General features: G+C 48.6%; 1 protein-coding gene across 2 annotated transcripts in view; it reads left to right on the top strand.

Annotated features, from left to right (window-relative positions):
- The window catches only part of MYO18B (myosin XVIIIB), a 218080-nt gene that overhangs the window by 89755 nt on the left and 104954 nt on the right, over positions 1–23371 (top strand). For both annotated transcript variants that reach the window (XM_068563218.1, XM_068563217.1), the window contains exons 22-27: positions 408–536; positions 1357–1500; positions 2998–3087; positions 16198–16317; positions 16606–16714; positions 19935–20059. In XM_068563218.1, coding sequence (XP_068419319.1) covers positions 408–536; positions 1357–1500; positions 2998–3087; positions 16198–16317; positions 16606–16714; positions 19935–20059 — 717 coding nt within the window. The remainder of the gene's footprint in view (positions 1–407; positions 537–1356; positions 1501–2997; positions 3088–16197; positions 16318–16605; positions 16715–19934; positions 20060–23371) is intronic.

Genomic DNA, 23371 nt, shown 5'->3' with positions numbered 1-23371 from the left:
TGGGTGATTTCTGGTGCACAGAGACGCTTTAGTCAGGTCTGTCCTACCAGTGGTTCTCAAATGAGTGTGTGCATGAATACCCTGGGGATTAAATGAAAATGCCAGTTCTGCTTCAGCAGCTCTGGGGTGGGGCCTGAGATGCTGCGTTTCTAACAAACCCCCAGGAGGTGACGATGACCACACTCAGGTGCGTGGACCCCACTCTGAGCATCCAGGGACCAGAAGAAGGGAAAGAGGAGGCATCAGGAGACAAAATGCTTTGACCATTTAGACCCCCAGTCAAGGGCAGCTACTGACAGATATTTCGGGTAGATCTAGGAGAACTGGGGTCTGAGCAGCAGCCCCTCCCACTTGAGGCAGTCTGATTCGGTGGCAGCGAAGTCACCTGCAGCCTTCTCTCCTTCCAGGTCTTCCTCAAGGCGGGCGTGGTCTCCAGGCTGGAGAAGCAGCGGGAGAAGCTGGTGTCTCACAGCATCATCTTGTTCCAGGCGGCTTGCAAGGGCTTTCTGTTTCGCCAGGAATTCAAGAAGCTGAAGGTGCGGGGGCCCAAGTGCCTTGTGAACCTGGCAGGGGTGCTGGTTCCTGGAAAAGCACCATCTGTGCTGGTCCGGGGGCTGTCATCCCTGCTTTTCACACTTCCTCTTGTGCATGAATCTCCAGTGGGATGTTAACGTGTGGATTCTGGTCCAGTGGGTCTGGAGTGAGCACGGGGGTCTGCCCGTCTCCCATGATGGTGCCAGGGCTGCTGGTCCGCAGACCCACCCCGAGTGGTCAGACTTTAATAGACACTTTGTAAGATGATATGATTGTTCTAGGACCCTGACATCAAATCACCACCGATGTGAGCCTTGGTCAGGATATCCATGAGATTGTCCAAGCCCTCCTGGGTTGGAAATGGTTTCAACCTGTCCCATCTCTGGAGAACTTGGCTTTCATGGGTCAGCAGAGAGCACGTGGGCAGGACCTGGCCACAGAGGCCTTTGGGACCAAATATCAACTAGCGACATGATCGTGGCCACTGTTTCTCGCGGGCAGTGTCAGGGATTTTTGAGGATAGTTTTTGTCTTGCACAGTGACTTCTGAGCCTGATCCCCATGTAAGAGGTGACCCTGTTGTGTTATATGATGTTTTCTACTCCTTGTCCTATTATTATTATTAGGTGATGCAAGATTAAACTGTGGCCTAATATTGATGCCAGGAGCCTGACTCCATGAAAGGAAGGTTTTTTTTTTTTTTTAAGTTTACCCAATCCCTTCCACTAGAATAAACACATTTCTTCTACCCCCTTTGCCACCCTCTGCCTCCTTCAACTGGGCTGGGAAAGGTCTTTCAGCTTCCACTCTCCCTCCCCTGCAGATTCACCGGCTGGCTGCCCAGTGCATCCAGAAGAACGTGGCTGTGTTCCTGGCGGTCAAGGACTGGCCGTGGTGGCAGCTCCTGGGTTCCCTTCGGCCCCTGCTGAGTGCCACCATCGGGGAGGAGCAGCTCCGCGCCAAGGAGGTGGGTCCACGGGGCAGGCAGGGCGCCTCCCCCCGCCCCCCCCCCGACCCCCCGGCCCTTAGTGTTTGCATCCAGACCCAGTGCCCCACCCCTCGAAACTCTTCATCTGGGAATGCTCCACCAACAGCCCTCGCTGCCCCCTTGCAGATATCCCTCTGCTCCCTTCGACACAGACCGCCCTGCACCACGTGGCCAGCTCCTCCCTAGGCTAGTGGGTGCTGGTCAGAGGCGCCATCACCACCCGGGGGGCGTGCGAACGCTCGCTTACTGCTCATCCCCGCGAGACTCAAGGCGAGAGTTTCTGAGTCCTTTATCTTCTTACCTCTCAGGGGGCACTCCCCTAACTCTCCCTTCTACCCCGTTAGCACCCACCTGGTATAGATAACTGCTCTGATTGGTTTCTGGTTTATCCTGCCTGTTGTTCCTTTTTGCAAAAATTAGCAAATACAGGCACTTCTCGGAGATAGTGCAGGTTCAGTTCCAGACCACCGAGATAAAGTGGATATCACAATAAAGTGAGTCACGTGAATTTGGTGGCTTCCCAGAGCCTATAAAAGTTGACACTGTACTTTAGTCTATTAAGTGTGCAATAGCATTCTGTCTAAAAAAACAATGTACATACCTTAATTAAAAAATAATGCTGTTGGAAAAAATGCACCAATAGACTTGCTCAACACAGGGTTGCCACCAACCTTCAATTTGTAAAAAAATACAATGTCGGCAAAGTGCAATAAAGCCCAGCTCAATGAAACAAAGTATGCCTGTATACACACACACACACACACACACACACGCTGAACTAATGGTTCCTTTCTTTTCTACACAAAAGGTAGCATACTGTTTTCTTCTGCAACTTGCATTTCTCACTTCAAAATATATTTTAAGAATCATGCCATGTCTATTTTTTTGGATTTTCTTTAAAAAAAAAATGTTTTAATTGAAATCTGTTTGACCTGCAACATTGTGAATTTAAGGTGTGCAACATGTTAATGTGATACATTTATATATTGTCACAGGATTCCCATTTTTAAAGAAGTCTTCCTTGTTCTCTTTTCATGGCCACAGAGTCCTCCTTGGTGTGTGTGTTTCATGGTTCACTCCACCAGCCTGCAGTGGGTGGGCATTTCACTTGCTCCTAATGGTGGTCTTGTAAACCTCGTGCTGACCCACTGGCCAGAAAGTGATAATTGGGGAAGATGAAGAGCTGAGCGCCCGTCTCGCTCGGGCATGCCCAGTCTCGGGGTAAGCAGCGGTCCTGTTCTGAGGATTTGCATTCAGCCCCTAGACTGGGCTGGTGTGGACCAGACTTGCGTGAGCAGAGACATTGATATTCAGAAATGGTCAAAGGAAACATCCCTCGTAGGAACTTAGCATCTGGGTGTCATCACAGATAGGCTGCTGAATTGCCTACTTCATTCCCTGGCCACTCTTTATTGTATACATGGAACCTATACCTCCAGTCCAGAATGGCTTCTGTTAAGGTGTTTGCTTTTCTAGGCGGAGCTTACAGCGCTGAGACAGAAGCTAGAGAAGTCAGAGAGGTCTCGGAATGATCTCCGGCAGAACACAGACCTGCTGGAGAGCAAGGTAGCCCCATCCCTCCTGTGTGGGGTCCCTGTGCGGGGGGAGGTCTGCTGATGGAGAAGATGATGAGGATGAGCCTGGCATTGTGCTAAGTGCCTTCACGCCGCCTCAGAATAACCCTGTGAGGTGTATGCTGTTACTGTCCCCGTTTTACAGAGGAGGAAACGGAGGCTCTGGGATATTAGGTTCCTTCCCCAGGCCACACAATCAGCAAGTATAGAGCTGAGATTCAAACCCATGTCATTTGGCTCCAAAGGGAAGAATTTCTTAAATAAGTCACAAAAGCACAAATCGCAGGGGGAAAATGATCACTGTGACCCCGGGTAAAGTAATCAACTTCTGATTGTCCGAGCATAAAATAAAGACACACCACATACTTGGAGATGAAATTTGCGACTCATATAACTGACAAAGAGTAACCAGAATATGTAAAGAATTTCCTCAAATCAACTGGAAAAAAGGCAGACACTCCAGTTAAAAAAAAATGGGCAAAAATTAGGAATTGGCAGTTCCCAGGAACAAGAGTTCCTGTGATCAGGAATTCAAATGGCCAATGAACTCATGAAAAGATGAGCAACTAACTAGCAATCAGGAAATGTAAATTAATGCGACAGTAGGTGTCATTTCACGCTTCAGATGGGCAAAATCCAGAAGTCTGATGTAGCCAAGTGCTGGCAGGGGTGCGTAGCAGCAGGAACTCATGCTGCTGGTGGGAGTGTAAATTGATCTCATGGCTCTTGAACAATCTAGCATTATCTCTGAAAGATGAAGCTGCCTGTACCCTGTGACCCAGCAATTCCACTTCTAGGCACACTTGCAGGAGAATCTCTCTCACCTAAATGAAAGGACAAGAAGCTTATAGCAGCAGCATTTGTCATGTTGAAGAAATGTAAACACCCAAAAGGGAGTCTGTTGACAGAATGGATGAACACATTTTGTTATACTAAAAACTGAGTTACCAAAGTGAAAATGGATAAAGAGGCAGGCAAACTGTGGCCCATAGGGCAAATCCATTCCACCACCTGTTCTTTGTAAAGTTTTATGGGCACACAGCCACGCCCATTCATTTGTGCATAGTCTCTGGCTGCTTTTGTGCTACAAAGGCAGAGTTGAGTAGCTGTGACAGAGACTGTGTGACCTTCAGAGATTAAAAATATTTACTATCTGGCTCTTTATAGAAGATGTTTCCTGACCCTTCAACCAGAGATACATGAACCAACATGGATTGCCCTCGAAAACAAAGTGCTGAAGGAAAAGGATTAATTTACAAAAGAATGCCTAAAATATGTTACAGTACATGTCAATTTTTAAAATGTGCACAACAATACTATACATTGATTGGGGAATATACCTAAGTAGTTATGGTGTAAAGATATTCATGGGAATAATAATGCCAGATTCTGCGTAGTGGCTGACTCTGGGGGATGGAAGGGACACGTGACTGGGGAAGGTTGGGCTGGGGGAGTGTGTGACTGCAGGCCGGGATTTTCTCTCTTTGGCTGGGGATTGAGTTCGTGGGCTGGGGATGAAGATGTGAACCGGATGGCCTTGCCCCCAAGGAGACGATCTCATATTACAGACCCCTACACGTCTTCATTCCGTATTATGTGGGGCGTGGTCAGTGAGCTGTGGGGAGACGGCGAAAGAGCTCTCCAAGGAAAACTTGCCATCCCACTCAGCTCTCGGGGCCCGGATGAGGGTGAGGAGAGGAAGGCACGTGTCTGGGGCACAGAATTGAAAGGGGCACCAAAAAACTCAGCGAGATAAATAATATTTAATGCGGTATCTTTTTTTTTTTTAAATTGAACCATCTTTTTCCCTTTATTTATTTATTTATTATTTATGGCTGTGTTGGGTCTTCGTTTCTGTGCGAGGGCTTCCTCTAGTTGCGGCAAGCGGGGGCCACTCTTCATCGCGGTGCGCGGGCCTCTCACCATCGCGGCCTCTCTTGTTGCGGAGCACAGGCTCCAGACGCGCAGGCTCGGCAGTTGTGGCTCACGGGCCCAGTCGCTCCGCGGCATGTGGGATCCTCCCAGACCAGGGCTCGAACCCGTGTCCCCTGCATTGGCAGGCAGATTCTCAACCACTGCGCCACCAGGGAAGGCCTAATGCAGTATCTTTTAAGAGGTAAATTGCATGCAAAAAATCCAGGATGAGCAGAATATCAGAATTTTAAATAAATGCAGGGTTTGCGGGCCAAGATTAGGGTGAGGCAAGTGACGAGCTCTGCACGGTGGGATCCTGTCTTGATTCTTTATTTAAAAGTTTGATATTTTAGTCATCACAGATTTTGGCATTAATTTTGATTCTCTTAAAGATTGCGTTAACGTTTTTAATTTATCTTGATTTCTGAGGTTTTCGGTGCTCCCTTCAATTTTGCACCCTAGTTGAATGCTTCGCTGCCTTTCTTCAGGAAGCCCTGGGTACCTCACAGGGGTCTGGTGAAGTTCAGATGGAACTTATTTATTCCCTTGTTCATCACATACTATGTCTGAGCATCTCCCATGTGGCAGGCATTCAACCGGACCCCTTGGATACGGCCAGGGACAAAGCAAAGTCCCTGTCCTCACCAAGTCTCCAGGCCGATAGAGGGAGACAGATCAAAAGTAAATAAACGTGCAAACTGGTTTCAGATTGTGGAGTGCTGCAGGTATTAAGCAGAGCGAGGTGACGGTGGAGGGAGGTCGAGTGGGGGTCAATATTTCCTGAGTGGTCAGGGGAGGCTTCTGTGGATTGAGATATTTGAATCTAGATCAGAACGATTTGCTGTACCCATCTCTGTGCAGATCTGGAGGAAGGGTAGAAACAGCAAGTGCAAAGGTCCTGAAGCAACATGAGATAAAGCTCAGACCAGAGCAAAACTAGAGCTTTCTCTACCAGCGAGGCTATGATGTTATCATTACTGGTAATATTGCTTGGTTTGGTTGATGGCTAATGGGGACTGTAATTAGATTCACCATCAAGCCAACATAACTCCTCCTTTACCCTACGTTCACAGCCTGAGTTGAGCCTGGCTGGCTCACGTGGGACATGGAATGAAGTTGGGGTGGAGGGGCTGTCTCTTTTCCACCCTTCTCATCCTCCCCGTGACTGTGTCCACTCTCCCCACCAAGGGTCCTCTGTCTGCTTAATCCACACCCACTCCTATGGTCAGGCAAGAGGCAGGGGCCCCTGGAAGGGAGAGTCACGTCTGCACACAGAGTTAGGAGAAGCTGGGCGGGCGGGGCTGCTGCGCCATGAGCCGGTGCCCCTCTCGTGGACGAGACTGTGAGGCGGAGTGGAAATGACAACTGAGAGTGCCTTACATTCTCCATCGAGGCTCCAGAGGGCCAGCGGCCTGACCTCTCTTGCCGGAAGTAGCCATGAGTAGAGCAGCAGAAGCAAAAAATCGGAGCTCTGTGGGCTGGTGGGGAGTATCGGTGACTTCCCGGTAGAAATTCCTTCCCGCTGAGCTGACACTTGATGCAGTAATTCATCTCGAGCTGTCAGGTTGGACTTGGGGGTTTGCGATGTGTCCGCTGCTGGGCAAGACTTGGAGAGAGGGATGCGGTGAGCACCTTTAGCATCTAGAGCTCCAGCTTATGGGACACTGGGAGGAGAGAGGGAGGGAGCCAGGCTTCTGAGACCTGAACCAAGCATAGACATGTCAGCACCTACGGAATATTCTGTCCAGGCTCTTTTTGTATCACACACAGTTGAATGCATGGGGCCTTGAAAAAATAAGATAAAAATTTAAAGCTAAGAAAATCAGAGCAAAGGGAACTAAGAGTTGAGGAATATAGAAAACCAGGGAAAGAGTTAGAATATAGACATTTACCATTGGCCTCAGACTCACTCTTACTTCACAGCCTTTGCCTGTGCTCTTCCCTCTGCCTGGAACATTCCTCTCCACCCTCTTCACCTGGTAAATGTCGGGTCATCCCTTCTTACTTAGTTCAGGTGGTGCTTCCTCCAAGAAGCCTTCCTTGACCCTCTAAGGGTGGGTTAGGCCCCCACTATATTCTACCACTGGCCCTGTGCTTCCTTCCCCTCACAGCATTGATCGGTGCAACCTAATCACCTGTGGGCCAGCTAGATTGGGAGAACCCAAGGGCAGGGATCTGTCTTGCTTATCACGTCAGCCCGGCCCCAGGTACAGAATAGACACAGAATGGGTGAGTGGAACCATTAAAAGTGGGCCGAAATTTTGACACTGAGCTTCCTAGCAACCAAAGCAGAGAGGAAAACAGGATATTCCATAGACATGTTGTGCCTAGGTTAAACATACACACACATACCTGTTGCTTGAGAAAAGAGTAACTTTTCAGGGTATTGAGATAATCTAGATATTAGAGAAGTTTCTCCCATGAATCCTCATTAAAAGGGCACCAAGGGCACTATTCACACAGTAAATACAAGAGGGGTCTGTAGGAATGCTTTTGGTAGCATCTCCTTGAAACGCAAGCCAAGGGTGTGACGCCAGTGCCATAAAGAGAATTCAGCCAGGAGTCGAAGCAGCACTTCATCCAGGAAGCACATTAAGATGACTGAGTGTTAGGATTTCTTCCTCTTCCTCCTCAAACCCCCCTTTCTGCCGCCTCTTCTTCTTCCTCCTGTTTCTCCTTTCCTCCTGCCTTTTAGACTTTATGTTAAGGTCCAACATACACAAAAGTGCACACATCTTAAGTGTACAGCTTAGTGAATTTTCACAAAGTGGACACACCAATGCAACCAGCACCCAGAGTGTGACACAGGTCACTCCCAGCTTCCCTCAGATTCCCCCCTCGCGCCCCCTTTCAGCCACTACCCTCCACCCGTAACCACCAAACTGACTTCTGACACTATAGATTAGTTTTCTCCCTGTTTTTGCACTTTGCCTAAATTCATCAAAGGTGTGTACTCATTTGTGTCTGGTTTCTTTCATTTGACATCATTTGTGACATTCATCCGCCTCGTCATGGGTGATGGTGGATCACTCCCTCCCTTTGCTGTAGAGTAGTCCATTATGCGCAGAGACCACTCTTAACCCCTTCTACTCTAAAGGGACATTCAGTTGTTTCTGTTTTTCAACTATAAAGAACAAGCCTGCTGTGAACAGCCTCACACGTGTCTTTTGGTGCACGGGTCATACATTTCTGTTGGGAATACACCTAGGCATGGAATGGCTGGGTTTTAAGTTATTTCTGTGTTCAGTTTTCGTAGATGCTGCCAAACAGCTTGCTACCGTGTTTGTGTCGGTTTGCACTTGCACGTGGCCACAGGTGAGCATTCTGCCTGCTCTGCGCCCTTACCTGCACTGGGCATTCATTATCTGCCTTTTTCATTTAGCGATTTTGGTGGGTGTGCACTTGTACAACATTGTGATTTTAATTTGCACCTTTTCACATGCTTTTGGCTATTTGGTTATCCTCTTTGGCAAAGTGGTCTTTCACGTCTTTTCTATTGCTTTTCTTGTTGATTTGTAGCAGTTCTTTATATGCCGTGGATATGAGGTCAGTTGCTCAACGTAAGTAGTACACATGCCTTCCACTCTGTGGCTTGCCTTCTCTGATGCGGTAATTTGAAGTGTTTTCTGAAGCCCTGTGTCTCTTCAGACCCACCAGAGGGTGAGGAGGAGGTCAGAGGGCTCCAGGACTCCCATACCTGCATCCATTACAGTATATGCACTTTTTTGGTTTCATTCTAAGTTTTTATCGATTCTCAGATGCACATTATTTTCTCCCTTTGTACATCTCTGGACTCAGGATGCATCTTAACAGTCATTGGCAGCTAACACTAAAAATTGGCCGCATGTTCGTTTCTTACATTCTGTAACGGTGCATCTTAACAATCAGTGGCAGCTCAGATTTGGTGGAATGTAGCATGTTGGGGCCCAAGTAAGATTCTATTTGAAGAAAGGGCTCTAATTCCCTTCCCTCCCCACCACCTCCCACCCACGACCTGGGCAAAGCTACTGTTGATTTATATTGGTTGCTTTTGCACTTTAAAGAGCATCGGAATCATCCAGAGGAGCTGTTAACCCTGTAGCTTCCCTGGTCCCATCTCTCAAGGCTTTGACCCAGGAGGGACTCTTGGAGGTGGGGGTCCTTCAGTGCCTCTTCACCAAGCCTTGAGGTGACTCTGACGCGGGAGGGTTGTGCTGTGTTAGAGCAGTGGTGAATGTGTGTCAGAATCCCCGAGAGGACGTGTCAGGATGTAGATCGCTGGATCCCGGCCTTCGAGGTGCTGAGTCGGTGGCTTGGGGTGGCCCTGGAGCTTCTGTGTTTCTAATAAGTTCTCAGGTGATGCTGAACCTGCTGGTCCGGGGATCACACTTTGAGAAACGTTAATACAAAGTATCTCTTCCCACATCTCCTTCCACACGGTTCTCCTTTCTTGGAAGCGAGTTTCTGTTGACAGTTGGGGAGCAGACACTCCTTCAGGGCTGTGCCTCCTGAAGACCCCCCAGCCCCCTTCACGGCGTCTGCACCCCACCCTCATCTCAGCAGGGGGGAGACAGCCGCAGAACCATGGCTGAAACATGGTGTTGCCTCATCAGTGGGAACTCCATTTGACGGGGCTTAGTCAAAAGACAACGTTATGGCAAAATGATTTGAGTGCTTCATTTGCGAAGGAGCAGAAGAGGAGACGAGGAGCCTCTGAGTCGCTGGCTATAAATCTTCTTCAAGCAGAATCGGCCTGGATGCCAGGTGGGGCTTTTTATTTTCACAAGGAAGCAGCCAGTCTGGTAGGGAGCCCCTGGCAGGCTGCGGGAGCACGTGGCGGTGCGTGAGAGAGGGGTGGTCTCTTCTCTCTCTGGAATATATCCAGGACCTTATTTACGGCAAAAGACGGAGGCCCATGCGCCCCGATGTCTGGCCTCATTAGCCCAGGAAGTTTCACTTCTGGGTAAGGAATTGCCGAGAGAATCACCGGGATGCCGCGGGGACTGGAGACTTAGGGCAGAAGTGCGTTAGCGTAGCCCTGAGGGAGGTGACTCTGATGGCCGTTACGGTGTCCAGCAGCAGCTGACCTCTAGGAGGGGACAGGAGGTGACTTGCTGGGGGTCACGGGCCTTGACCTCATCCCAGCTCTCCTGACGCCTGGTTCCGTGCTCTGGCACAGCGCTCTGCCTCGGTGGGGACAGGATGTGGTAGCCCCTAGTCCCCAGGAGAATAAAGCAGCCTGGTTTCCTACCTGACTCAAGATGTTAGGGTCTCTCGGGCCTTCACTGGGGGCACATGCCGGGGAGGGCATCCTCCCGGCGGACAGCCAGCTGCAGAGGCTCTGCCGACACCGGGTGAGCCTGTTCAAGGGTGGCCACGGTGGGGTGAGCCAAAGCCCCACAGAGGAGGGCTCGGCTGGAAAGTCCATTCTGTGCGCCTCTGCTTCCCCAGGCGAAAATGGGGCCCGTCATCTCGTCTCTACCTGCCTTGCAACACAAATGCAGAAGCGGGGCCTGTACGAGGTGGGGATGAGGACAGTGACCTGCCCCGGTGCTCTGGGACAGGAGCGGAGGGTCCATCGGGACAGCTGACCTTGTGCCCTTATTGCTGCGGGATTGTAGGCAGATCCTTCAAGACTCTGAGCCCTTGTGTCACCATGAGTAAGACGGTGACGGTCATATTACGCGTTCCTCTGTGTAGGGCTGTGTGGGGAGGTGCCTGTAAAGCAGCCATCACACTACCTCTGACGCATCAGCACTGTGACTAATACACAGCTGACATTTTTTACCTTCCCCGCAGCAAACTGAGTTCCTCAAAGATAATGATACATCTCAGCTATTTCTGCACCCCTCCAAGCATTCAGTGGGCGTTGAATGAATGAGTGGAATAGTACCGAATTTAGTAATTAAAGTAACATTTAATGAGCAGTGTGTCTGTGCCAGGTGCTGTGATAAATACTTTACCTGCATCATCTCATTTTACCTTCAAATCACACTGTGAGGGAGGTGTTGGTACCCCCACGTCCTAGATGAGGAAAGTGAAGGTCGTCGAGGGGAAGTGATTTGTCTGACGTCACACAGCCCGTGAGTAGCAGAGCTGGGATTGGAACCCAGGTCTGGCTGGGATCGAGGAGGAGCATCTACCCAGACTGGGAATGGGCTCAGGGAGGGCTTCTCAGAGGAGGGGTCTTGAAGGATGAGCAGGCCCAGCCAGGCCATGGGGTGGGGAGGCATTCCAGGTGGAGGGCAGAGCAAGGGCAGAGACAGAGAGCGGGGACCTGATCTGGCACCTGCAGTCCTGGCGGTTGGAGTGTCTCATGGAACGAGGGTGATTACGGGGTGGGGGTCAGGCCATGAAGCTGGGCCAGGTCACAGGGGCCGTGAGAAGCATGTTAGAGGGTTGAACTCCATCCTGAAGGTAGGGGCTGGACCAAAGAACATTCTCAGGATGGGATGTGTGGGTGACAGCATCTGAGGGGTTATTATCTTTTTGGGGGGTGCTAGGGTTCCTTAAAGACCCTTTCTAATGCTCGTGAAAGCCCATAACTGTCCCTTCTCCCCCCAGGGCCAGTCGGTGACGTGTCCATCCCCACATGTCCCGCTCAGGAGATGCCCCTTCTCTCGGCATTCTTAAAGCAGCGGCCCGTCTCCACCGACATTTACTTCTTGGTTCACACACATTTATTTGTTCACTCAGCACACGTTCTTTGAGCCCCCAAGAGGCAGTTTGATGGTGTGGTTAGAAGTGAAGGCTCAGGAGCCAGGCTGCCATAATTCATAGCCCAGCTGTGCCCCTGGCTGGCTGGGTGTCCTTGGCCGCCTGCACCCTGGTGCCTCATCTGCATCCTGGAGCTGTCAGTACCCGCCTGTCTGCGTTGCCGTGAGGGTTCTGTGGGTTAGCCTGTGCTGGGCATGCCATCAGCACTGTCTGTGGTGGTGATTGTGACTAAGGTATTACTGTTACTGTCACTATCACTATTACTGTTACTTACGAGCAGGTGGCGTCCCCAGCTGGGAAGGGAAATACAGTGGTGCCTGCACTGGTGTCCGCCTGCATCTCTGGGGGCCCCCGGAGATTTGTCCTGAGTCATCCGTGATGCCTGGGGCAGCTTTAGGGGCAGGTACCGTGAGACCTGCTTAATCTCCTTGACCAGCAGACAGCGGCCCCCCCGCCTCTCCCGCTGCTGGCCTTGCCGTCAGGCTGCCCTTCACCTGTCGATTCATTTTCTCGCCTCTCTCTCTTTTCTCTCTTCTGGTTTTTTTTTTTTTTTCCATTTTCTGTTTTAGCCACTCAGGTTGATGGGGATGGGGGCTTCCCTTCTACGGGAGGTCCACAAGGCCGTGGCCCCGTGGAGTGGTTGGGGTCCAGGTCTTATCAGGCCGCTGACCCGCACCCGCCGGCTGTTCCACGTCTGCTCCTGGAGGACGACGATTCCTGCTCTGCTGCCCCCAGGGGCCCAGGGGCAGGGGATTGAGTTGCGCAGCGGATGCGGGACAGAGGACCGTCTGGACAGAGGTCCAGCCAGGACCCGGCAGTGAGGCCGCCCCGGCGGACTCCCTCCGAGACTCATCAGCTCTGACTTGAGCACATCATTTCGCCTCTCAGTGCCTCTGTTTCTTGTCCTGTGCAAAGACCCTCCTCGTCAGGCGTCTATGCCCAGTGCTCAATAAGCTCATGTCTGTCCTTAGTGGTGGATGAGTGAGCTGTTTCTCATTCGAGGGCTTATTATGAACAAATCCTTTTGGTTAAACTGAAAAGTACAGGAGGAGAGGGAAAGGGTGCTGTTTGCTCTCGACGGGAAAGGTGACTTGGGGTCAGAGGGTCCTTGAGTATAAGAGCCCAGGGCAGGGTTGAGCCAAGACACGTGGGCGCCTCACATGTGGTTTTTTTCTCTCCCCAACTCGACAGTGGAGTCTTTGAGGGCAGGGGTGCTTGTAGCATGAAGGGCAGGTGACAGTGACAGCCCACGGGACCCCACGTGTGCTCGGCACTAACATCCTTCAAATCCCCGTTACCCACTGTTGCCCCAAACTGCTCATGGTGTCAGCATGCAGGATATATTATTTCTGTTTGTGCAAAATGTACAGCGGATTAATTCCTTTCTGTCCCCCCCCCCCTCTCTGGCAGGCCCTTGGAGTCATTGTCCCTAAGTAGAAAGAGGGTTTCTGATGACTTGGCCAAGTGATGGACTCAGGGAGGTTTCCAGAATAATTTCTGGTTAACTGGTCCTGGAGCAATCTGCAGAGGACCCTTCTGGCTTTGCAGACCAGGCCCTCCCCTCATTAACTTGGCCTTCATTTTGCACTCACCTAATAGCTCTGGGCGTAGTGCCTACCCCTCACCTCAAGGAAAAAGCCCCCAGACCCCAAAACGTGTGAAGGGAGAGGGCTTTGTGGGGACAGGGGGAGGTCAGGGGCTACTGTCTCTATTAAAAGCGGCTGTCGTTTCCCCAGGTTAAAAGGACTAATTGTCCTTTGGTCTCCAGACTTGGGTCTGTGGAACTCAGAATTAATGCATTAAATTAATTTTGTGCTCCCTTTGCTCAGGCCCATTAGCACAAATTAAATTTCATACTAATTGGCTAAGGCAGAGAGAACACAGTTGCGTTTGGGATCAGTGCTGATCTCACGGCTGCGGGACGTGTTTCGGGGCGTGACCTGGGGCGCTCCTGGATTGCACTGGCCTGTAGTCGGCACCCACTGCAAGTGATCATTTTTCCAGCTTGAATGCCTTTGCACATCCCTAGGCAAATCTAACCCGTCTAAAGCCAAGTGAGGCCAAAATTAGGAGGCGATCCTAGCTATTTCTACGGCAGTAATTCTTAAACTTTGTGGTGCTGAAGAATCACCCTGGAGTGTGTTGAAATTCAGATTCCTGGGTCCCACCTCAGAGACTTCGGTTTGGGGGATCTGAGGATCCTGAGTTTTGCATTTAAACAACCGTCCGAGGTCACTGCAATGAATACTTTAGAGACGACAGTGTGAGAAATAGCAAAGGAAGCCCCACCCCAAAGACAGCCAGGAACAGGGCCAGAGAGCCCTTTCCCCTTTAACTGGTGGTCGGTACTTGGATGTAAGGGACCTGGGTCCACATCTACGCTCTGCTGCTCACTTGCTGTGTGACTTCAGAACGCTCCCCTTAAGCCTCGGTTTTTTCCTCTGTTTATTGAAATTGGCATTTTGGCCTGAGCTGTCACTGGTATGGTCAGCAAGATGGGAGTGAAGCTGATGGGCTGGAGGAGGAGGAAAGGTGGGGGGCATAGAATGGACAGGGCAGCCCCAGCTCAATTTATGGTTTAGACTATTTAAAAAAGATATTTTTGGTTTGTGTTTTTCTGATTACAAAAGCGGTTTAAAAAGTCACCAGTACAGAAATGCGTCACAAGGAAATTGGAGTCCTCTGTGAGTGCATCCTTCGGGGGTCCGCGGGGGGGGAATCCCCATTCACAGTTTGGGAGTGCCTTTTTCCGTGCAAGTACAGACAAAAATGGAAACACGCCAAACGTTCTAGTCTGCAACGTTGCTTTCTTTTTCCCCTTGGCAATATGACTTGGGGATTTTTTTTTTTTTTTTTTTTTTAAATGTCGGAACATATAGATCTGCATCCTCCTCCTTCATGGGGCAGCTGAGTGGTTTTTGAGGCCGCCTGTGAGCTGATAGTGTTGACGGGGGCTGGATTCCACACCAGAAGGGCCACCTCGAGTGTGTGTGAGAGCACCGCACAGCCGCCCCTCGGTACCACACAGAGGGTCTGATGGGGAACTGTGGTGTTCTGACATCTTTATATGCAAGATCTGTGGCATAGAATGGGATTGCCAGAAGGACAGGAGACATCACCTAATTCAGTGCATTTTGTAGTTCAGGTGACCACAGCCCCAGAGAGGAAGAAACTTGTCCAGGGTCACACAATATGTTAGTTGTTGTGTCTGAACTTGAACGCTGTATGGGGTTCTTGCCTCTATTTTTTTTTTTTTTTTCGTTCTCTCCCTCTGGACTTGAGCCACTGCCCCGCACAAGGGGTAGCCTCAGTTTCATGAGGACTCCTCTTCTGTGCAAGGTCAATTCTGTGCCTCTTGGTCTAAACTGTCCACTCATATGATTCTCTCCTCACTTTCTTCGGCATATTCTTTAACCCAGAAGGCTGTATTTTGGAACAATAAGACCACAGAAGCGCTGACCCGTTTGGTGTTTGTTGTTGGTTGGTTATTTTGGGGGGGGGGGGGGGAGTCAGTGCAAGTGGGAATTCATTTAAAAATAAACATTTTTATTTTTAACTTTAAACGTGTCTACCTCAACTCACTGAGGTAAGACCAAAGCCCTTTGAGGATGAGCGTCTGACCCCAGATCTACTTCTTTTTTGGACCACACCCCTAACACACAGCTACATGGTTTCCAGTTTTGATTTCTTTAAAGCAGAGCAAATGGCACAGAAATTTGAATGCAAAAGCCTAAATTTTTTACTTCTGTTTTTTTCTGTATACAGTTTTTGCACCTACACCTGTTTGACAGAATTTTAAGAAGCAACTCACTTGTATTTGTTACCTCCAAAGCATTCAACCTAGTTTTCATGGAAACTCTTTGCCCGGTCACATTTTACAGGTTTATGTAATAGCTAATAGGATAGGTAATGGTGGTAAAAGTGTATGAGACATAAACAGGTTGGGAGCACACACAGTCGATACCGGGTGAGCGTGGCTGTCGCCTGGTAGAGGCAGGTGGACCCTGGGGAACCATGGAGGGGTTTCCTGGCTGAGAGCGTCCTTGGGGGATGGGCACCTGTGAGTGTGTCTTCCTGAGGGAGCCTGTTGGTTGGTCCAGTGAGATGGCTCCCTGAAGGATAGCTAAGGAGAGTTTCTACTAGAATAACTGGGTTTTAATTGAATGCTTACTATGTGCTGGGCACCGTGCTAAGCTTTATGTGGATTATCTCAGTTCTCACGACAGTTCTATCAGTTATCCCCACCCCGCTAAAGCTGAGAAAACTGAGCATCCGAGAGGCATGCTGCCTAGTTCAGAGCGTTGGGCCAGGAATCCTAACACACCAAGACCAGTAAAATTCCAGCGTCCGTGCTCTTAACCACCTTATGCTGAAGGGTTGCCTTGCGATAAGACCCAGTGATTAGTCCAAGGGTGGTCCCGTGGAGTGTGTGTGGAGAGGGAAGGGTTTGCAGCGCCAGCAAGTAACCCTGCCTTAACCCTCCCCCTCCCAGATTGCTGAGTTGACCACAGAGCTGGCCGACGAGCGCTTCAAAGGGGACGTGGCCTGCCAGGTGCTGGAGAGTGAGCGGGCAGAGCGGCTGCGGGCCTCCCGGGAAGTTCAGGAGCTAAAGGCGAGTGGTCGGGAGTGCCGGGGGTGGGAGTGGCCGAGCAGAGTGGCTGGGAGAGGTGGGCCTGCCCCCCCCCCCCCGCAACCCCGGGCTCACATCTGGGATGCACAGGCTTACCGACTCCCACCCTCGGAGTCCTGGAGGACATTTGAGTCTTCCTAAGTCTTGGCCTTGGAGGTGTCCTGGGTGAAGACTGTGCAGGGGATAGGTGGCCAGTACTGGTTTGGAGGCACCTTAGGTGAGATGGCCTCTGTCTAGCTCCAGTTTGAAACCTTGAGACCTCTCTTCCAGAGCAAGTATGAGCAAGTCCAGAAGAATTTGGGAGAAGTGGAGAAGCAGTTGGAAGAAGCCCAGCAGAAAATTCGCTTGAATGATTTGGAAAGGAGTCACACTGGAGGAGGTGAGCCACTGGGACCCCTGGGATTAGACGCTGGTGGAAAAGCTGTCCTTTTATTCCACTCATTCACATGTACTGCGCACTCACGATGCTCTAGGTGCTGCATTAGGGGCTGAGACGTTGGCGGAGAGAAAGGAACAGTCCTTGCCTTCTCAGCCCAGTGGAAGACACAGTCATTAAACAGATAATCCAACAATATCCCAAGTAATAAATTATCAGTGTGGCAGGTGCTGTTTAGTAATAATGCAAAGAATGATTTAAAAATATAGTGGTTCTATGGATGAGCAAGGTACCCTTATATTTATATGAGTCTTTTTAATATAATTTTTGAGGAAGGCAGTTCAGTGGTTAAAAAGTGAAATCTACAAAATCCCATTTCTGGATTTGACTCTAGACTCCATTGCTTATTAGATGGGTGGCTTTGGGCAAAGACTTTATCGGGCCTCGGTTTTCTCATCTTTCAAATGGATGTAGCCATAGATGATTAATGGAAAGTGTTTAGCCACGTGCATGGTACAGAACGCTGAATAGCTGTTAGTTACTTTGTCATTATTTCTGATATTACTGATAGCGGCATCATTATCCCTGCTCATCGCCTGTGGAGCAGCGACTACTGTCCCCATTTAAAAGTGACGTCAGGCCCTTAGCAGTTACTGAATGAATGGAGAGAGGGTGAGGGGACCCCTGAATTGCCCAATGAGAGGTATGTTCGGAGGAGCCAGGGGTTCCTGGTGGTGCCCGTCTTAGACGGTAACCTGGGGACTCACGTCTCACGGCTGGATGGGCAGGATGACGTCTTTGTCACCTCCTCTCCCCAGTCTAAATGAGTCAGCTGAGGAGGATTCCCAGCGTGTCTGTCAGCCTTTATAAAACGTTGATATCATTCCTTCAGTGCCCCCAGAGAATCAGTGCCCTAGAAACATCAGGGACACTCAGAGGAGCCAAGGCCAGAGGTGGTGGAGGAGAGGCAAGGCACATTTGCTTCCTGCTCTACTCTCGTTATCCTCTCATCCCTGGCTACCCCCAGGGCAGGTGTCTGCCAGGGAGGTTAATCCAGAGGAGTCTGAGGTTCTCAGATACCTGAGACCCAACAAGGCAGGATCCATGCAGGGAGTGGGGAACGTGTTGGCCCAGAACCGGCACAATTTCCCCAGAAGAACATCAGCCCCAGTTCCATCCTGACCGTGATTTATGTCTGAATGATACTCCCCGGCCATTTGTTTTCCTGTGCAAAGATACGGGAGTCGGACGATGGGGGAAATGCGCTTAGCTCATGAGCACGTTAGCTGTGCAGGCTTTCAGCTCGGGATGCTTGTTCCAGGAAGCTAATCCACAAATATTTTGTTTTTCATTATGAAAGTAATACATACTCATTACAGAAAATCTCTAAAATACAGGAAAGTTGAAAGAAGCAATAAAACACTTTAACCACACCACTGCAGTGGCACCACAGCCTCTTCTATGGATCAAGGTGCAGTAGAAATTACTAAAAATATATATGTTTTCCCACTCTACATGGTTAAGTATTTAAAGAGAACCTTTTACGGTATGCGTCCAGCACTGAGCCAGACCCTGTTTTGTGTGGGGGGTGGTTTATAGAAGAATTTTAGTTGGGCCCTGCTCTCAAGAAACTTGCGATGTAAATGGGGAGGTCAGAGAAACCCAGGAAAGATGTGCCTGGAAAATGAAGGGCTCACTTACACGTACTGGTGAAAAACGGTGCCCATGGGGAGGGAGGCTGGAGGTGGAAATCAGCCTTGCAGAATGGAGAAGTTTCCTCATCCGTTCGTGCAGCCCACTCACACCCCTCTCTGGAGCACAGAGTACACAGGCTGCCTCAGAAATCCTTTCTGCTGCCCCTTCCTTTTGCAGGCTGTGCTGTTTGCTACTTGAGACTTTTTACCTGGCGGGGAGATAGGATTCCTTTCCTACCATGATATTATTTACCTTGATGGAAACTTGAAGAGGCTCTGACTTCTTACAGTTATATCATTCTTCTGTTTTATGTGAGAATCCCTATTGGGGTGACCTCCTACAAGACCTCAGTCCCACCATCCATTCATCCATCCACGTACCCGCCTCTCCGTGCACCCTAACGTCCATCCACCCACCTCTCCAGTGAAAGTTATGGAGCGTTTATGATATGCTGGGCATCATAGTAAGTCCTTTGGACACAATCATGAACAGAACAGAGTTTGCTGCCCTTACGAGTTTGAGTCCTCTTCTGGATTTCCTTAAGTTCCTTTATGAGACTACTGGTCATGCTGTGTTGAAGCTGAATTTTTACATGTTTGTCTCCACAAGTAGATACTTCCAGAAGACAGAATGGTTTCTTATTCATGATCCCTTGTGCCTGGTGTGGAGTAGTGTGCCCAGTGAGTGTTTGGATGGATGGAAGGTAGATGGAACAATGGAGGAAGGACGGATGGGTGGATGGAGAAATGGACGGGTCTGTATCTTAAACTGTCCATTTGTGCAGTGTTTTCCACATCTCCATTACCTTAAAGGATGTTACTCTATTATTCAGTTAAAAGATATCACAACTTACTGCAGCCTGTTCTCTTCAGCCAGACAGTTTTCATCACACCAGCAAATGATTTTTCTTAGATTTTTACCAAATCAAGGGATTGTTTTGCTATCACATAGAGACATCTTGCGACCAGTGTGTCTGTTGCTCTTCATTTAATAGACACTTTAATTATTGCTCATTGATTTATTTGTTAATTAATTCAACCAACAGTCACTGATTTTCTTCTCTGTCACCCAGTGTGGTAGGCCAGTAGGATGACTCCAGTTGGAGAACTTGTGTTACCATGTGGCGGGGGGGGGGGAATGGCTGTGTGTGGGAAACTCTTCTAGAGTGTGTGGAGAAACCCGCAAATGACTAAAACAGCTCCCCTACCCTCAAAAATTATGGACTTTCCTTGGGGAAAAAAAGGTCTTTGCACACTTGTAGAGAAATTGAACAGTGTAAAACGACCAAGCTTAAAATAGTGAGTGGTCAATAACGTTAGACACCTGGAGGTAGTCAGGGCAGGCTGCCTGGAGGAAGTGGTTTTTAAAGCTTGGACTTAAAGTGGGATTTCCTAATCTGAAGCCTGAGGTCGAGCCTCAGGAATTCTATTAACACTGTGAAATTGTGCACAAAGAGCTAAGACCGTGGGAGAGAACCACCCTCGTTCACTGAGCCTCCCATCCTGGCCTCTCTGACTCTGTTAAACAGCGGATGAGTGGCAGATGCGCTTCGACTGTGCTCAGATGGAGAACGAGTTCCTCAGGAAGCGTCTCCAGCAGTCCGAGGAGAGGCTGGACTCGGAGCTGGCGTCTAGGAACGAGCTGGAGCAGAAGGTAAGGGGGGGAGATAGTCTGGGTTGCAAAAGTGGCAGCGATTGGGCAGGGTCTCACCTCCCTCTTCAGGGTGTTGGCCGAACCCAGGAAGGGAGAGAGGGCATCACCTGTTCCGTGCTTCTCCACCTCCACTGATATTACACATGAAGGTCGCTATGGGATATGGGTGATAGTTTCTCTACATGCGAATGTTCTACGCTGTGGACTAAAGAACATGAAAGTGAGCTCGGGATACCTGAGTTCCAGTTCCCTTTCTGCTCTGACCTTGTGGAAAGCACTTTTACCTTTTGGGTATCAGGTTTCTCATCTGTAAAATGATTGTAATGTGCTCCTAAAATAGTCAAATGATATCAGCCCCCATTGCCTCTAGCCTAACTTTCCACCTCCATCTCTCGTCTATATCAGAGCAACAGCCTCCTAACTGGTCTCAGTGCTTCCAGCCTCTCCCCGCAACCACACAGCAGCCAGGGGATCTTTCAGCATCTCTTTCAGATTGTTCTGTTATCGCAAGTTAGACTGACTGTCGCTGGGAATTGTTTGCCTGTGTGTTCTGTACATTTTGATTGTGAGTTCATCTTCCACAGGCGCCTCCCACACACCAGCCCCACGTAGTCGGCATTGTAGATGTTCCTTTTTTCCTTTCTGACTCATGGTGAGATTTTATGTGTCTTTAGCTTTTTTTTTTTTTTTAATTGAGTTGATCTTATTTTAAAAATTTTAAAAACCTTTTTATTGATTTTAAATGGAGTCGTATGTTTTTGGATGTGTTCCTCTTAGAAGAAGCACTTTTGCACTTTTTCTTCTGCAGCAGCCCCCGAGGTTATGCTAAATAAATTCTGCATTTCAGATTTTTGCAGCATGTCCAAAGTGTCAGTCTGAGCTTTGAACTCACATGAGGCACAGACCTGGGGTTTTGATTTCTCATGGGAATCCTTTCTCCCTGACTGGGAGCCAGAGTGGCAGCAAGCATTCTTAACCACCTTCCAGGCCATGGGTGGAGCTTTCCTTGCCCCCTGTCAAATAGGTGCAGCTCTTTCAGGGTCCTGGCTTAGTGCAAGGGTCTTCCTTCCAAGCTCCCACCTTCCATGGCCCCAAGGCCTTGTCTCCTGTCTCCCTCTGGGCATTTGAACACAGCCTCTATCATTAGGGATATTTCTGGATCTTTCTGCTGCTCTTCTTCTCCCTCACCTTGACTGCCATAGTGTTAGCATCTACCATGAGTGTTCTTGTTTTGTGTCCTCTGCATTTCTGACATCCTACAATTTCCCTTTTTTTCTTGAAAGTGCAGCTGGGCATTACAAATATAATGTAACTTTGTCTGGCATATCTAGATGAAAGTAATTTGGCCTCTGTTTTGCATTGTCTCCAACCACCCCTAGTCTACATTCTACCCAGTCTACACTTTAACCAGTGGTGTGCTGATAAACTGTCGCTCTAAAAACAGACCCTGATGTGTAATGTTTGCCAGTTGCCGATTTCCGTGGTGTAAATGTTCCCACCATGACCAATTTCAGGCTACCATTGTGATGTTACTGAATGTGGAACTGGGAAGAGATGTGCAGAATCAGCTCTTGTAAGTTGGTACAAGACAGCTCCAGCACACCACTGAGTCCAACCCATTCAGTTGTTTAAGGCTCACAGGAAAATTGAGAGGAAGGTACAGAGGTTTCCCATCTACCCCCATCCCTACACTTGCATAGCCTCCCCCATTATCAACATCCTCCACCAGAGTGGGACATCTGTTACAATCAACGAACATTCGTTGACCCATCACTAAGGACTGTAGTTTGCTGTAGTTTACTTTAGGGTTTACCCTTACTGTCATATATTCTGTGGGTTTGGACAAATGTATAATGACATGTATCCATATTATAGTTTCATACATAATAGATTCACTGCCCTAAAAATCCTCTGTGCTCCATCAGTTTACCCTCGCCCCCAACCTCTGGCAAGCACTGATGTTTTTACTGTCCCCATAGCTTCGCCTTTTCCAGAATGTCATGTAGTTGGAATCATACCATATGCAGCCTTTTGAGATTGGCTTCTTTCACTTAGGAATACGCATTTGAGGTTCCTCCACATCTTTTCATTTATAGCTTGATAACTCATTTCTTTTTAGCTCTGAATAATATTCCATCATCTGGATGTATCACAGTTCATTTATCAATTCACCTACTGAAGGACATCTCAGTTGCTTCCATGTTTTGTCAGTAAATATCCACGTGCAGGTGTTTATGTGGATGTAAGTTTTCAGTGCCTTTGGGCGAATACCAAAGCACATGGTTTCTGGATCATATGGTAAGAGTATCTTTAGTTTTGTAAGAAACCATCAAACTGTCTTCCAAAGTGGCTGTACCATTTTGCATTCCCATGAGGAATGTGTAAGAGTTCCTGTTGCTCCACATCCTTGTCAGCAATTGGTGTTGTCAGTGTTCTGTATTCTAGTCATTCTAATAGATGTGTAGTAGTATCTTGTTTTAATTTCCCTGATGACATAAGGTGTGGAACATATTTTCATATTCTTATTTGCCATCAGTAACCTTCTTTGGTGAAGTGTCTGTTAAGGTCTTTGTCCTGTTTTTTTATTTGAGTTGTTTGTTTTCTAATCATTGGATTTTAAGAGTTCCTTGTATATTTTGGATAAGTTCTTTATCAGATATGTCTTTTGCAAATATTTTCTTCCTGTCAGTGGTTTTTCATTCTCTTGATAATGTCTTTTGCAGAGCAGAAATTTTTAGTTTTAATAAAGTCCAGCTTATAAATTCTTTCTTTAATGGGTTGTGACTTTGGCGTCATATCTAAAAAGTCATTGCCAAATCCAAGGTCATCAAGGTTTTCTCCTATGTTATCTTCCAGGAGCTTTATAGTTTTGCATTTTACATTTACGTCTGTGATCCATTTTAAGTTCATTTTTGTGTAAAATCTGTGTCTAGATTCATTTTTTTTGCATGTGGATGACCAGTTGTTTCAGCACCATTTGTCGAAAAGATTGTCTTTGCTTCACTGTATAGCATTTGCCCCTTTGTGGAAGATCAACTGACTGTATTTCTGTGGGTCTTTTTCTGGACTCTATTCTGTTCCATTGCACTTTTTTTTCCCCCCCTCCTTCCAAACAGCCTTATTCTTTCTCACCTCTGGGCCTTTGCATATGCTGTTTCCTTTTCCTAGAACACTTTCTTTCTCTTCCCTACCTAGATATCTCCAACTAACCTTAAGATCTCAGCTTAAATGTCCTTCCCTCCAGAAAGTCTTCCCTGACACAGATTGGGTTGGGTGCCCCTGAATTATTTCCCCAGATACAAGCCTCATCAT

This window comes from Eschrichtius robustus, chromosome 14 (genome assembly GCF_028021215.1).
Source record: "Eschrichtius robustus isolate mEscRob2 chromosome 14, mEscRob2.pri, whole genome shotgun sequence".
NCBI classification, from domain to species: Eukaryota; Metazoa; Chordata; class Mammalia; order Artiodactyla; family Eschrichtiidae; genus Eschrichtius; species Eschrichtius robustus.
This window is presented reverse-complemented; position numbering and strand designations above follow the sequence as displayed.